Genomic DNA, 14512 nt, shown 5'->3' on the forward strand with positions numbered 1-14512 from the left:
GGAGACGGTATCGTTGAGTTTTGTAAATCTAAATCTCTGATTGATTTAATGAGTTGATCTTGTTTCTCCCTACGTAATTTATTTTTCAAAGAGGAAAAAGCTAATTTTTTAATAATTTCCCCCCTAATGACAACTTTAAGAGTCTCCCAAAGAAGAGAAGGGGATACATTATCTTTTTGGTTATTTATAAGAAACTCATCAATAACTCTATTTATCAGATCGCAAAAGCTTTTATCCCCAAGCAGAAGGGGATCAAACCTCCATAGGGGACGGGGTTTTTGTAAAAGATTAAATGATAGATCTAAAATTACTGGGGCATGGTCAGATTCTACCATTGCAGAGTATTCTGTGTTAGCCACTGAAGGAAGGAGAGTTTTATCAATAAAAAAAGAATCTATTCGAGAGTAGGTCTGTGGGTATGTGAATAGAAAGAAAAAATCTTATCAGTGGGGTTCTTAAACCTCCAGGGATCAATACATCCAACCTGATCCATAAAAGCCGACAGGGTCTTCGCCATTTTCAAAGGCGGTTTTAAAGTAGTAGTCTATCCAGACTGGGATTAATTAGGCAATTCAGATCTCCTCCGAATATTAAATTATGAGAGTTTAGGGTATGAATATTGGAGATTATTTTCTTTATAAAAATGTTCATCATCCCAGTTAGGGGCATAAACATTAACAAGTATCACTGGTGTGTGAAAAAGTGAACCTGAAATTATGATATAACGACCATTTGGATCTGAGATAATGTCTGCTGCAGTAAATTGTACTTTTTTATGAAGAAGAATGGCCACCCCCCTTGATTTACTATTGAAATTAGAGTGGAAGATTTGACCAACCCAAGGTTTTCGCAATCTCACTTGGTTTGCTGTGGATAGATGGGTTTCTTGTAGGAAAATTATTTCAGCCTTTAGTTTTTTCAAGTGAGCGAAGACTCTAGCTCTTTTAATGGGGCCATTTAGTCCCTTGACATTCCAAGTGACCAATCTTGTTGTACCAGCTCCTGTAATTATTCCATTTAACATAGTTCTACTTTGTACCTAAAGTTAGGATTTTTTTTTTGTCATAGAGGCAGTGTATATCCCGAACAACCCTGAACTATATAATACCCTTAAAACTAGAACTTCTTGAACATAAAACACCATTCCTATGCTGGTCTCCCTAACGGGCTAGCCGCAGGACTCCCTTAACTTGGACTTCCAGTAAGGCCTTCCTTAGTTGCTTCTAACTAGGAGGTTCTCCCAACACATCAAATTAGTGTTTAAGACCAGCTTTGTGGCACCACAATGAAGAGTAAAAAAGTAGAGTGTAATTGCCCACAACAAGTATATGTTGAAAGTTATCAAAACTTGAACTTCTGAAACTACACAGGGTGACAGATTATTAATTTTTTAGACAAAAGAAAAGAGTAGCTCTCACCTTTACAATAATATTAGCGGGCTGACAGTAACCATTTCACCCCAAAAAGTTGGAGAAAAACAGACAAAAAGAAAAACCGTCCACTTATCACGAAACGGGTAGTGTACATACATGCAGGCCTATGTGCGCCTGCTTCTGGGACCATCTTTTGATGCAGTGACTTCTTTAACCGGTTATCCATCGGTCGTAGAAGGCTTTTGCTTCTTCGGGGGTGTCGAAGTAGACGGATTCTCCTTCAAAGGTGACGCGCAGGCAGGCCGGGTGTAACAGTCCGAAGCGGACCCCTTGTCTTTACAGTTTCTGTTTAATGTCATTAAAAGCCGCTCTCTTTCTGGCAAGGGTCACACTCATGTCCTGGTAAACTCTCAGAGTCACATTATGATACTTTAATTCGTGTTTCATGGCCCATCTTAATATTTTTTCCTTATCTGAGTAGTTGTGAAAGCACATAATAAAGGACCTGGACTTGGTGGATCCACGTTCTGGTAACGGTGCAGTGTGCGCGGTCAATCAGCGGAGGAGAAGTGAACAGCTCCGGCCCCAGTGTCGTCAATCAGTAAGTCCGCTATAAACTGCTTGGGTTCCTCTTTCATACTGGTACGGTGGTTTTCCAGCAGCGAGGCCAGTTGTTGTATTGTGACGGGCTCGCTTCCACCTTCGACGGCTGGGTGATTTGTCTCACCTGAAGATGAGTCGGAGCCCGCAGCCATTTTAGCTAGCTTTGCAGATAGCGAAGTAGCCCGAGTGTCATTTCTTTACCCAGAAGTGTTCGTAGCACGTTCAACAACTTGCTGTGAGGCAAAAGTAAAACACAAAGGAGGTCTTAAAGGTAAAATATTGAAATTGGTCGGGAGACTCTCCACGTGCGTCAACTCACAACATCCTCTAACCGGAAGTCAAAGACGCTACTTATTGCCAAGTAAGTTACACATACAAGGAATTTGGCTAGGTGATCTATTGGTGCGTAACAGTCAAACAGTAAAGACAGTGCAAGTATAAGACATAATTTAAAAATAGAAATATGAAAATGTACAATACAATATGGTAACAAATAAACAAATAAGAGTACATTAAAACAAGTATACAATTAAAGTGTCAACGTGTATATTAATAAAGAAAATAAAAGATCTGCAGGGGTTTATAACTGTTGGAAATGATCCAGGGGATGTAAGTGTAAGAGTCAGTTGGTCCCTGGGGGTCCTAGGATATATTGATGAACCCAACTGCGGACGGGAAGAAACTGTTTTTATGGCGTGGGGTCTTGGTCCTGATGGACCGCATCCTTCTGCAAGAGGGAAGGGATTTAAGAGTTTGTGTCCAGGGTGAGAGGTGTCGGTTACAATCTTTCTTGCCAGCCTCAGGGTCCTCAAGGCGAACAAATCGTGGCGGGGGGCAGATTGCAGACAATCACTCTCTCAGCAGAATGGACGATACGCTGCAGTCTGCCCATGTCTTTGGCAGTGGCTGCAGCGTACCAGACGATGATTGAGGAGGAGAGGATGGACTTAATGATGGCAGTGTAGAAGTGCACTTACTTCTCTTCCCTGTGACATGTTGACTTCATACTACACCACCAGGATCCAACTTCACCTCAAGCCTGCTGAAAGAGGTGTACAGCATGCTGGGAATTCAAGGTGTGAGATATCCACCAACATCTACAGGGTTTTCACTTTTACAGCTGCTATAAAGGCATCCAGTAAGGGGCCCATGGGTGTCTTGAAGGAGGCTTGGGAGGGTCCAATGCTGCAACAGCCAACAAAAAAGGCCTGCCCAGGCATGTTTGAACTCCTTTTTCCCAAAAGCATTGAGTCTTCCATGTAAACCTTCTGAAAGACTGGGTAGACCAACCTGATAAGTCTACAACCTTGTGGGCATGCAAGGAAGAGCTTCAGGAGCAGTATTTTCCCTCTTCAACTGAGACTCCTGTGTTTTCCAGATATGAGTCATCTCATGCCAGATAAACGCCGGTAGTTGCACGCCCACATGCCTTAAGAGCTCTTCAGTCGAGGATGTACAAATCTAATTGAACTGCCAATCAGGGACATTACCTGCCGCATTTTCAGCCAGACTTCTTTCCGAACGCAAGCAAGAAGTAGAGGAAATAGTTGCTACAGGAATAATTGAGCCTTGTCGCAGTAAGTTGTGTAGCCCTGTGGTGTTGGTTCCAAAGAGTGGTGACCATAAGGTAAAGTGGACTCCGGAAAATTCTTTCAAGGACTTGAAAAACTGTGTCAAGAACCTGTTTTGTAGTGTGCAGATTTCACTCTTCCCTTCACTTCTGGAATAGGTCTCGGAGAAGTGTAATTGCAAGGACAGGGTAGAAACCAGTTGACTCTGCAGAACATCAGACAAAAACTCTTCCCCAGGGAAATGAGGTACTCAACAGTTGGAAAGGAAGCTCTGGCTGTTGAATTAGCGTTAGACACCTTGAAATATTACCTGATTGGCAAATAGTTAGTTCTTAAGACATACCGTGGTGCCTTGCAGTGGATCCACAAAATGACACTTATGCTAGAATTACCAGATTATATTTTGTCTTTCCAGCCTTATTGTTATCAGGTCCAGTATAGACCAGGACACAGAATGTCATCGCTGACTTCCTGTCCCATTTAACATTTCTGGGTAAAGTCAAACACAGACAGGTAATGTCAAGTTTAGTTATTGTTTATTGGTTCCCTCTGCATCATTTTCTTTCATTGTGACTGACCATACCCACCATGTGTTCCAAAGTCATAAGGAGGAGGTGCCCAGCCACTTCCTCTTCCTTCACCCTTGTGATCTGTTCTGCATGGTTGCAAATGTATCTTATATGGTTAACTATGTGAATTGTTTTCATCACTTACCTGTCTCAGAAGATGATTTGAGTTACCTGCAGTCATGGTATGGACTAAATTTACCCCTGCTGATGGGAGGCTATATTCAAGCAGATGCTTTTGGCTGTTACGGGGGTGGACGTCAGAGTAACCTTCATTATAATTTGAGTTTTATTCAGTTAAGCCGAGTTAACTGTTAACTTTCATTTTTGTTTGTATATACAGCGGGTAAAATAAGTATTGAACATGTCACCATTTTTCTCAGTAAATATATTTCTAAAGGTGCTATTGACATGAAATTTTCACCAGATGTTGGTAACAACCCAAATAATCCATACATACAAAGAAAACCAAACAAATAAATTCAGAAATTAAGTTTTGTGTAATAAAATGGAATGACAGGGAAAAAGTATTGAACATGCTTACTGAAATTTATTTAATACTTAGAACAAAAGCCTTTGTTGGTAATGACAGCTTCAAGACGCCTCCTGTATGGAGAAACTAGTCGCATGCATTGCTCAGGTGAGATTTTGGCCCATTCTTCCACACAAACAGTCTTCAAATCTTGAAGGTTCCGTGGGCCTCTTATATGAACTCTGATCTTTAGTTCTTTCCATGGATTTTCTATTGGATTCAAGTCAGGTGATTGGCTGGGCCATTCTAGCAGCTTTATTTTATTTCTCTGAAACCAATTGAGAGTTTCCTTGGCTGTGTGTTTGGGATCATTGTCTTGCTGGAACGTCCACCCTCATTTCATCTTCATCATCCTGGTAGATGGCAGCAGATTTTTATCAAGAATGTCTCGGTAAATTTTTCCGTTCATTCAATTCAATTCAATTCAGTTTATTTTGTATAGCCCCGAATCACAAATTAGCCTCAGAGGGCTTTACAATCTGTGCACATGCGACATCCTCTGTCCTTCCCTCACATCGGCACAGGAAAAACTCCCCTAAAAAAAAACCTTTAACAGGGAGAAAAAAGGAAGAAACCTATGGGAGAACGACAGAGGAGGGATCCTTCTCCCAGGATGGACAGAATGCAATAGATGTCATGTGTACAGAATGAACAGCATAACAGAGATACAACACATTCAATGTATATGACATAAATGATTCATATAATAAGACTACTTATAATAACAGCAGCAATTATTACAGTAGAATTATAGTTATGAAAATAGGGATAGTAATGTGATTAATAATAATAATCGAAGTAGCAGTGGGTGTCAGTCGGCTCACAGCAGGAGGCACGACTATGGTCCAGGTACCACAACGATTCATGGAACGAGAAAGCAAAAGGGCTTCAGGGTGGAAGTAAAGCTAAAATGCTTAACGGTACAGGTAATAGTAATGTGACTAGTAATAATAATGGTGGTAGCAGTCGGTGTCAGCAGGGCCGTAGCAGGATGCACGACCACGGTCCAGGTACAGCCACGATTTATAGAAGCCTGCGAAGCGAGAAAGCACAAAGACTCCAGGGTACAAGCAAGTCAATAAGCGTAATAGTACAGGCAATAATAATAGTAATGTGACTAATAATGATAGTGGTAGTAGTAGTGGGTGTCAGCAGGACCTCAGTGGGTGGCACGATGACAGTCCAAATATAACCCCGATTCCTGGGAACCTGCGAGGCGAGAAAGCACAAGAACTCTGGGGAAGAAGCAAAATCAGTAATGTGCATAAATAGGAGATTAATACATAAAGATGGAGGGAGAGAAGAGGAGAGAGGAGCTCAGCGTATCCTAGGTAGTCCCCGGCTGTCTAGGCATATAGCAGCATATCTAGGGGCTGGACCAAGGCGAACCTGAACCAGCCCTAATTATAAGCGCTATCAAAAAGGAAGGTCTTAAGCCTGCTCTTGAAAGTGGTGAGTGTGTCTGCCCCCCGGACTGAAACTGGAACCTGGTTCCACAGAAGAGGAGCCTGATAACTGAAGGCTCTGGCTCCCATCCTACTTTTATATTATGATTGAGCGCAGCTCTCTAGTTGGGTAATATGGAACTATAAGTTCCTTAAGATAAGACGGTGCCTGGCCAGTTAGAGCTTTGTAGGTAAGTAAAAGAATTTTAAATTCTATTCTTGATTTAACATGGAGCCAGTGCAGAGAAGCTAATACTGGAGTAATATGATCTCTTTTCTTAGTTTTTGTTAGAACACGTGCTGCAGCATTCTGGATCAACTGTAAAGATCTAAGAGACCTATTAGAACAGCCTGATAATAAGGAGTTACAGTAATCTAGTCTAGAGGTAACAAATGCATGAACTAGTTTTTCTGCATCGCTTTGAGACAGGATTTGCCTGATTTTCGCAATGTTACGTAAATGAAAAAAGGCTGTCCTTGAGATCTGTTTTATATAAGAGTTAAAAGACAGATCCTGGTCAAAGATAACTCCAAGGTTCTTAACGGTAGTGCTGGATGCTAGAGCAATGCCATCTAGAGAAACTATATCGTTAGATAATTGATTTCGAAGGTGATCTGGGCCTAGTAGGATAACTTCTGTTTTTTCAGAGTTTAACATTAAAAAGTTACAGGTCATCCAGGTTTTTATGTCCGTAAGACATGCTTGAAGTTTAGAGAACTGGTTAGTTTCGTCTGGCTTAATTGATAGATATAACTGGGTATCATCTGCATAACAATGAAAGTTTACTGAGTGTTTTCTGATAATATTCCCCAAGGGAAGCATATATAAGGTAAATAAAATAGGTCCAAGAACAGACCCCTGTGGAACTCCGTGACTAACCCTGGTTTTCATCGAGCTTTCATTGTTTACATATACAAACTGAGATCGGTCTGATAAATATGACTTAAACCAGCTAAGTGCGGTTCCTTTAATGCCTATAAAATGCTCCAATCTCTGTAATAGGATTTGGTGATCAATGGTATCAAATGCAGCACTAAGGTCTAGCAATACAAGTACAGAGACAAGTCCTTTGTCTGAAGCTATTAGAAGGTCATTGGTAATTTTCACCAGTGCCGTCTCTGTGCTATGATTCACTCTAAATCCTGACTGAAAATCCTCAAATAAACTATTGTAATGCATAAAGTCACAGAGCTGATTTGCTACTGCTTTCTCAAGGATCTTAGAGAGGAACGGAAGGTTAGATATAGGTCTATAGTTAGCCAACACCTCTGGATCAAGAGTAGGTTTCTTAAGAAGAGGTTTAATTACAGCTAGTTTGAAGGCCTGTGGTACATGGCCCGTTAGTAAAGACAGATTGATCATTTCTAATAAAGAATTGCTAATTGAAGGTAAAACTTCCTTAAGCAGCCTAGTCGGAATCGGGTCTAAGAGACAGGTGGAAGGTTTAGACTTAGAAATAGTTAAAGTCAATTGTTGAAGGTCGATGGGAGAAAAGCCATCTAAATATATTTCAGGTTCTACAGCTATGGATCGATCGGTACTGGTTGAGGGCAGTAGATTATAAATTGTTTCTCTAATAGTTAGAATCTTATCATTAAAGAAGTTCATGAAGTCACTACTACTGAGGTTTATAGGAATACACGGCTCAACAGAGCTGTGACTCTCTGTCAGCCTGGCTACAGTGCTGAAGAGAACCCTGAGGTTGTTCTTATTTTTCTCTATTAATGCTGAATAATAGGCTGCTCTAGCATTACGGAGTGCCTTCTTATATATTTTAAGACTGTCTCGCCAGACTAACCACGCTTCATCCACATTGGTGGAACGCCATATCCTTTCAAGTTTTCGCGATATTTGCTTTAAATCGCGGGTTTGAGGATTATACCATGGAGCAATCCTCCTTTCTTTTATTAGCTTCTTTTTTAGAGGAGCTATAGTCTAGTGTCATTCGCAGTGAGCATGCAGCACTATCAACAAGATGGTCAATCTGAGACGGACTAAAGCTAGCGTAGGAGTCCTCTGTTATATTGAGCAATGGTACTGAATAAAACCCTGAAGAAATCGCTTCTTTAAACTTTTGCCTAATGGCGTACACTCTGGTAGAAAAAATTCAAAGGTTATTAGATAATGGTCCGATAAAAGAGAGTTCTGTTGAGAGACAATTACATTTTCTATTTCAATACCATATACCAGAACAAGGTCGAGGGTATGGTTAAAACAGTGAGTCGGTTTATGTACACACTGACAGAAGCCAATATAATCTAATAATGAACTAAACGCAGTACTAAGGCTATCATTATACACATCCACATGAATATTAAAATCCCCTACAATAATAACTTTATCTGTCTTAAGGACTAAACTAGATAAAAACTCTGAGAATTCAGAATACGCACCTGGAGCACGATACACTATAACAAATAAAATTGACTTTAATGCTTTCCCGCTCGGGTTTGAAAGACTAAGAACAAGGCTTTCAAATGAGTTGTAATTTAATTTTTAGTAAATAGGTTTATTAATAGGCTTGAGTCAAAGATAGCTGCTACTCCACCTCCTCGGCCTGTGCCTCGAGGAATATGAGTATTAATATAACTTGGAGGAGTTGATTCATTAAGGCTAACGTACTCTTCATGACACAGCCAGGTTTCAGTAAGACAAAATAAATCAATATGATTATCTGATATTAAATCATTTACAAGTACACCCTTAGATGACAGAGATCTAATATTTAAGAGTCCACATTTAATTGTCCTGTTTTGATGCACTGTTGCATTGGTTGCCTTAACTTTTATTAAGTTATTTTGTATAACTCCTCTTCTGTTGACTTTAAATAATTGAAGTGGCCGTGGGGCAGACACAGTCTCTATAGGGTTTTGGATGGGTAACTGGGTGGGTAACTGCTCCAAAGGAAGCGCAGAGAAGTGTGAAAGACTGCGACTTTGCTTCTGCTTCCTGGTCTGAACTCTGGGTCATGGATTAGGTCCACTAATAAACTGGGTCAGATTTCTAGAGATGAGATCCGCTCCATCCAAAGTAGGATGGATGCCGTCTCTCCTAATCAGACCAGGTTTTCCCCAGAAAGTATGCCAATTGTCTACGAAGCCCACATTGTTTGCAGGACACCACCTCGACAACCAGCGGCGGAATGATGACATGCGGCTATACATCTCATCATTGACCAGATTAGGGAGAGGGCCAGAGAATACTACGGAGTCCGACATCGTCTTTGCGTACGAACACACCGATTCCACGTTCAATTTAGTGACCTCCGAGCGACGTAATCGGGTGTCATTACCGCCGACGTGAATAACAATCGTACTGTATTTACGTTTAGCCTTAGCCAGCAGTTTCAAATGGGATTCTATGTCGCCAGCTCTGGCCCCGGGGATGCAGTTAACTATGGCCCCTGTCTTCGCTAACTTCACGTTTCTCAGAATGGAGCTGCCGATCACCAGAGTTGGTTTCTCAGCGGGTGTGTCGCTGAGCGGGGAAAACCGGTTAGAAACGTGAAGCGGTTGGTGGTGACCCGTGTGCTTCGACATGGAACTATGCTTCCTCCGGACAGTCACCCAGCCTCCCGGCTGCTCGGGGGTTGCCGGGGGACGGCTAGCAGGAGCTACGTCTGGTTGGCCCGCACCGACTACGGGGGTGGGCTGGCTAACTGCAGTAGCTAACGACTGAGCTTCAATGGTGCGGAACCGGGCCTCTAACTCACTGAGCCTCGCCTCCAACCTAACAAACAAACTACATTTGTTACATGTACCCTTATCAGTAAAGGAGGCAGAGGCATGGCTAAACATGAGACACACTGAGCAGGAGGGAGCAGGAGAGAGGGAAGGAGAGAGGAGCGCCATCGCTAGCTGCTAAGCTAAATGAGGCTAGCTAGCGTTAGCAGAACTGAACAACGTGTAAACTGTTGGTTTAAGCGAAAAAGTCGCTGAATTAAGATTGTGTGCAAGTGATTTAAATGTAAAACAGGTGATTAGCCGCTATAATAAGGAATGTCACACAATTCACTAGTTTTCGCTGGAGCTGCGAAAATTACGCTATCAACTACGCTGAGAACCGGAAGTGAGGCAACACGCTTACCGCAGTACGTCAGCACAGGTTCATCCTTCCTTCAATTATATGAAGTTTGCCAGTGCCGTATGCTGAAAAACAGCCCCACACCATGATGTTCCCACCTCCAAACTTCACTGTTGGTATGGTGTTTTTGGGGTGATGTGCAGTGCCATTTGACCTCCAAACATGGTCAGTATTCTGGCATCCAAAGAGTTCAATTTTGGTCTCATCTGACCAGACTATATTCTCCCAGTATTTCACAGGCTTGTCTAAATGTTGTGCAGCAAACTTTAAACAAGCTTCAACATGCTTTTTCTTCAGCAATGGAGTCTTGCGTGGTGAGCGTGCATACAGGCCACGGCAGTTGAGTGCATTACTTATTGTTTTCTTTGAAACAATTGTACCTGCTAATTCCAGGTCTTTCTGAAGCTCTCCACAAGTGGTCCTTGGCTCTTCTGATAATTATTTTCACTCCTCTGTCAGAAATCTTGCGAGGAGCACCTGGTCGTGGCCGGTTTATGGTGAATGATGTTCTTTCCATTTCCGGATTATAGCCCCAACAGTGCTCACCGGAACATTCAGAAGTTCTTGAGAGAGCTCTTTGCTTTTACCCATCATGAGATGTTTCTTGTGTGACACCTTGGTAATGAGACACCTTTTTATAGGCCATCAGTTGGGACTGAACCAGCTGATATTAATTTGCACTGACAAGGGGCAGGATTGCTTTCTAATTACTAATAGATTTCAACTGGTGTCTTGGCTTTCCATGACTTTTTGCACCTCCCTTTCTTCATGTGTTCAATACTTTTTCCCTGTGTCATTCCATTTTATTACACATAACTTAATTTCTGAACTTATTTGTTTGGTTTTCTTTGTGTATATCTATATATATATACAAAGAAAACCAAACAAAATATATATATATATATATATATATATATATATATGTATATATATATATATACATATATGTATTAGTTGCTACTTACTGTATATAGTTATGCACTTATTGAATTTGTATTTGTTTACTGCACTTATATTATACTTACTATATCGGATTAGTCTGTTGCATTATTATATAATACTATACTTTTGCCCTGGCTTATATATGCTTGTTTAAGTAAAAGATGTATATATATATATATATATATATATATATATATATATATATATATATATATAGATATATATATCTGGTGACTATGAATACCTATGTTGAATACACTTCCTGTAAGTCGCTTTGGATAAAAGCGTCTGCTAAATGACTGTAATAATATATATATATATATATATATATATATATATATATATATATATATATATATATACATATATATATATATATATATATATATATATACATATATACACATATATATATATATATACATATATACACATATATATATATATATATATATATATATATATATATATATATACATATATATGTATATATGTATATATATATTGGTTACACATGTAACAGGGTGCCACTATTGTAAATAAATATGGTTTTCCAGACAAAGTTTTTCGTGTCTGCCTCCTAACACTTTCTTCACATGCACATACATACGTATGCACACACGCACAAACACACATATACATACATACATACACATAGGAACAAAATGCCATTTACTGTGTTGTCTCATATCTCTCTCTGGCCAGGTCTGTCTCGGAGTCCCCACCCCTCGTCATCTATTCATTTCTCACCCTCGTCCTATTTCCCCCATGGAGCGATCCGCTATCCTCCTCACCTAGCCCAGGACCCCCTCAAAGATCTGGTCTCATTGGCCTGCGACCCTGCCAATCAAACCCCAAGCTCAGTGAGTACAACCAGTCAAAGAATATGTGACAGAGCTACTACTTTAGCTGAATAATAGCTAGTGTTTTACAATGCATATAATTGTCTTTGCGGACAGATTCTTCTGCTCTAGTTATATATGTAAACCAATACCAGCCGGTTGCAGTGCCGTAAGTATAATACCAGCAACACTTTAGAACTGCTGTGGTGGACACCAATGTCTGCCATCTACTGATTTTTTGACAGACAATGCAATGCCACAAAAAAGAAAATGATTCATGTAGGTTGACTAAAATATGTTGATGATATTGAACTTGAATTAGTTTGTTTACTGGTAGAACAGTTTGGAGGGATTTTACCTGGGAAATGACGCAATAAAACTAGCTCGTATCATGTGCCTGGCAAAACCTGATGTTTGCCAGAAATATAAAGATATAAGAAATTAATTAGCAACATTTTTAAAAGCTGATTTTAATTCAATTTAATTCAAATTTCACTATCTGGATTGAGGATAGTCTGAAAGTCAGTGTGGCACCATAATTAATATTTCTAATATTTTATTTTAGCTTAACAAGTTAAATGTAAAAGCTAAACAAACAGACATGCACACACATCAAGAAATCGAGTCAGAATAAAATGGTGAGCGAAAGAGAAAATAAATTTTAGCTTACATACAAACTATTACATTTGCAGCACCTAAAGCTTGTTTTGTTTCCACTGCTGCTGCCAAACCTTTTCATTTCCTTTAGGATTTGCAGGTTGGTATTTATAGAACTAGTCAGACCAAGTCCAAACAGCTACCCCTTGTGGAGAATGTGAAGACTGGAGTTTGTGACAAGTAAGCTCCATAGGGTTCAATAGAACTTCATAAACAACCACTTAGTGTTAATGTGAATCAGTAGCACCTACTGTTTTCTACAATCGGACATGCACAGTGCCACTCCCTGTTAAGTCTTGTTCACACAGCGGTAATCTTTGTTTACGTTTACGTGAGGTGAGTTGCAAGCGCATTGCAACATATGTGAAATATGACTTTATTTCTGTTTCATTGTCTGATTTTTCCAGCTGAATGGCAACAATCAAGGGAAAGTGCCCAGTCACTACATATCCTCTCAGATGTTGGCCCCCCTGGACCTGCACCCTCCCTTGCTCCTCCTCCATCCTCCTTACCCAGGCCGACTCTGCCTGCAGAGTCAAAGGCCACTAGCACCTCCTCTGATGGGGGAGCAAACTCCCCCACATCACCCAGTAAGTGGTCAAAACTAACTTCTATTGTCAGTGTTGATGACACATGATGTATACGTATATTTAAAACCTTCCAACACAATATATTATCATTAATAGCCAAATATATAACAGGTTGAGATCAAAGTGCAGAAGAAAGATAACAAAAAGGGTTTACTGGTGTTAAGGATCCTGGGGGGTATTCCAGACTGACTCCTCACTAACTGTCCGCAAACCCTCAACCCCATGACTGAGCTATGCAGGAATAACGTTGTTGATTACCCTGATCTTTGTTATTGTTTTCGTTAGAATAATAATAATTATAACTGATTATTATTAGTGGTATTATTAGTAGTAGTAGCAGTAGATGCAGTAGTAATGTCAACAAATCCCATGAAAAGAGCCAACCGAACAGTGATTTGATCCTATTAGCTAATATTGTCTGTGTATCTAGTTCATGCCATAGAACATATAATAAACACATGAAAGGGCCACTTGTGACATGTTCCCACATTATGATGGCCAAAGCAAGTGTTAATTTGTTCCTCTCAGCTCATCATAAGACATGAATGCAAACACAGCACTACTTTCTGTTGTAATGACAGAGTGACTATGCACAAATATAAACTGCAGTTGTGGAGTGTTTCAAAATATAGTACGCCCTTGGATTATCACAGTCACCAATTTGGTGATGAACCTTTTAACGAAAGCTTTACTATCCGTACTGTAAGGGACATGTATCATATGGAGTTCACCAAGTTTAAATAAATAAATGACGCTGACACTTATTTATTATTCTTTACTGTATGATAACTTATTTAGTATACCTGTTTTGAAACTTTTTTTTTTTATACCTATATATCTTTTTTGCACTATCCACTCTGCTGCTTTAATCCGGCAAATTTCCCCGCTGCAGGACTAATAAAGGATTATCTTATTTTATCTCTCTTATTCAGAGAGAGAGACAGAGAGGGGGAGGGAGCGAGAGAGAGACTTTTTTCAGATTGTAGAAAACCTCTACTTTCTTATAAAGAGAGACAATCGTAATCTCAACAAGACAGTTCCCAGAGTAAACAGGGATAAAATAATTAGGTAGGTTGCCCTTCAACAACAGAACTGACATTTTTAGCAAAACACCACTGAGATACAATATATAAAAGCAGTTTTCAGACCAACTCTTTTGAAAACAAAGTTTTCAAAGTTTCAAACAACACTTCAAGTCTCATATAGTCCAGGAAACAGTGAAAGTTTCTGGTTCCTGACAAAAACGACATTTGTTGGACACAGTAGGACTGATCTTTGCAACAAAGAGGTTGACAGCCAGCCCCCTG

The 14512-nt window shown here is 40.0% G+C and overlaps 1 protein-coding gene across 1 annotated transcript in view; it reads left to right on the plus strand.

Annotated features, from left to right (window-relative positions):
- The window catches only part of nfic (nuclear factor I/C), a 58440-nt gene that overhangs the window by 32094 nt on the left and 11834 nt on the right, over positions 1-14512 (plus strand). The window contains 3 exon segments of the mRNA XM_054596302.1: positions 11822-11979; positions 13023-13077; positions 13080-13205. Of these exon segments, the coding sequence (XP_054452277.1) occupies positions 11822-11979; positions 13023-13077; positions 13080-13205 (339 nt within the window).

Source organism: Anoplopoma fimbria, chromosome 3, assembly GCF_027596085.1.
Source record: "Anoplopoma fimbria isolate UVic2021 breed Golden Eagle Sablefish chromosome 3, Afim_UVic_2022, whole genome shotgun sequence".
Classification (NCBI taxonomy): Eukaryota; Metazoa; Chordata; class Actinopteri; order Perciformes; family Anoplopomatidae; genus Anoplopoma; species Anoplopoma fimbria.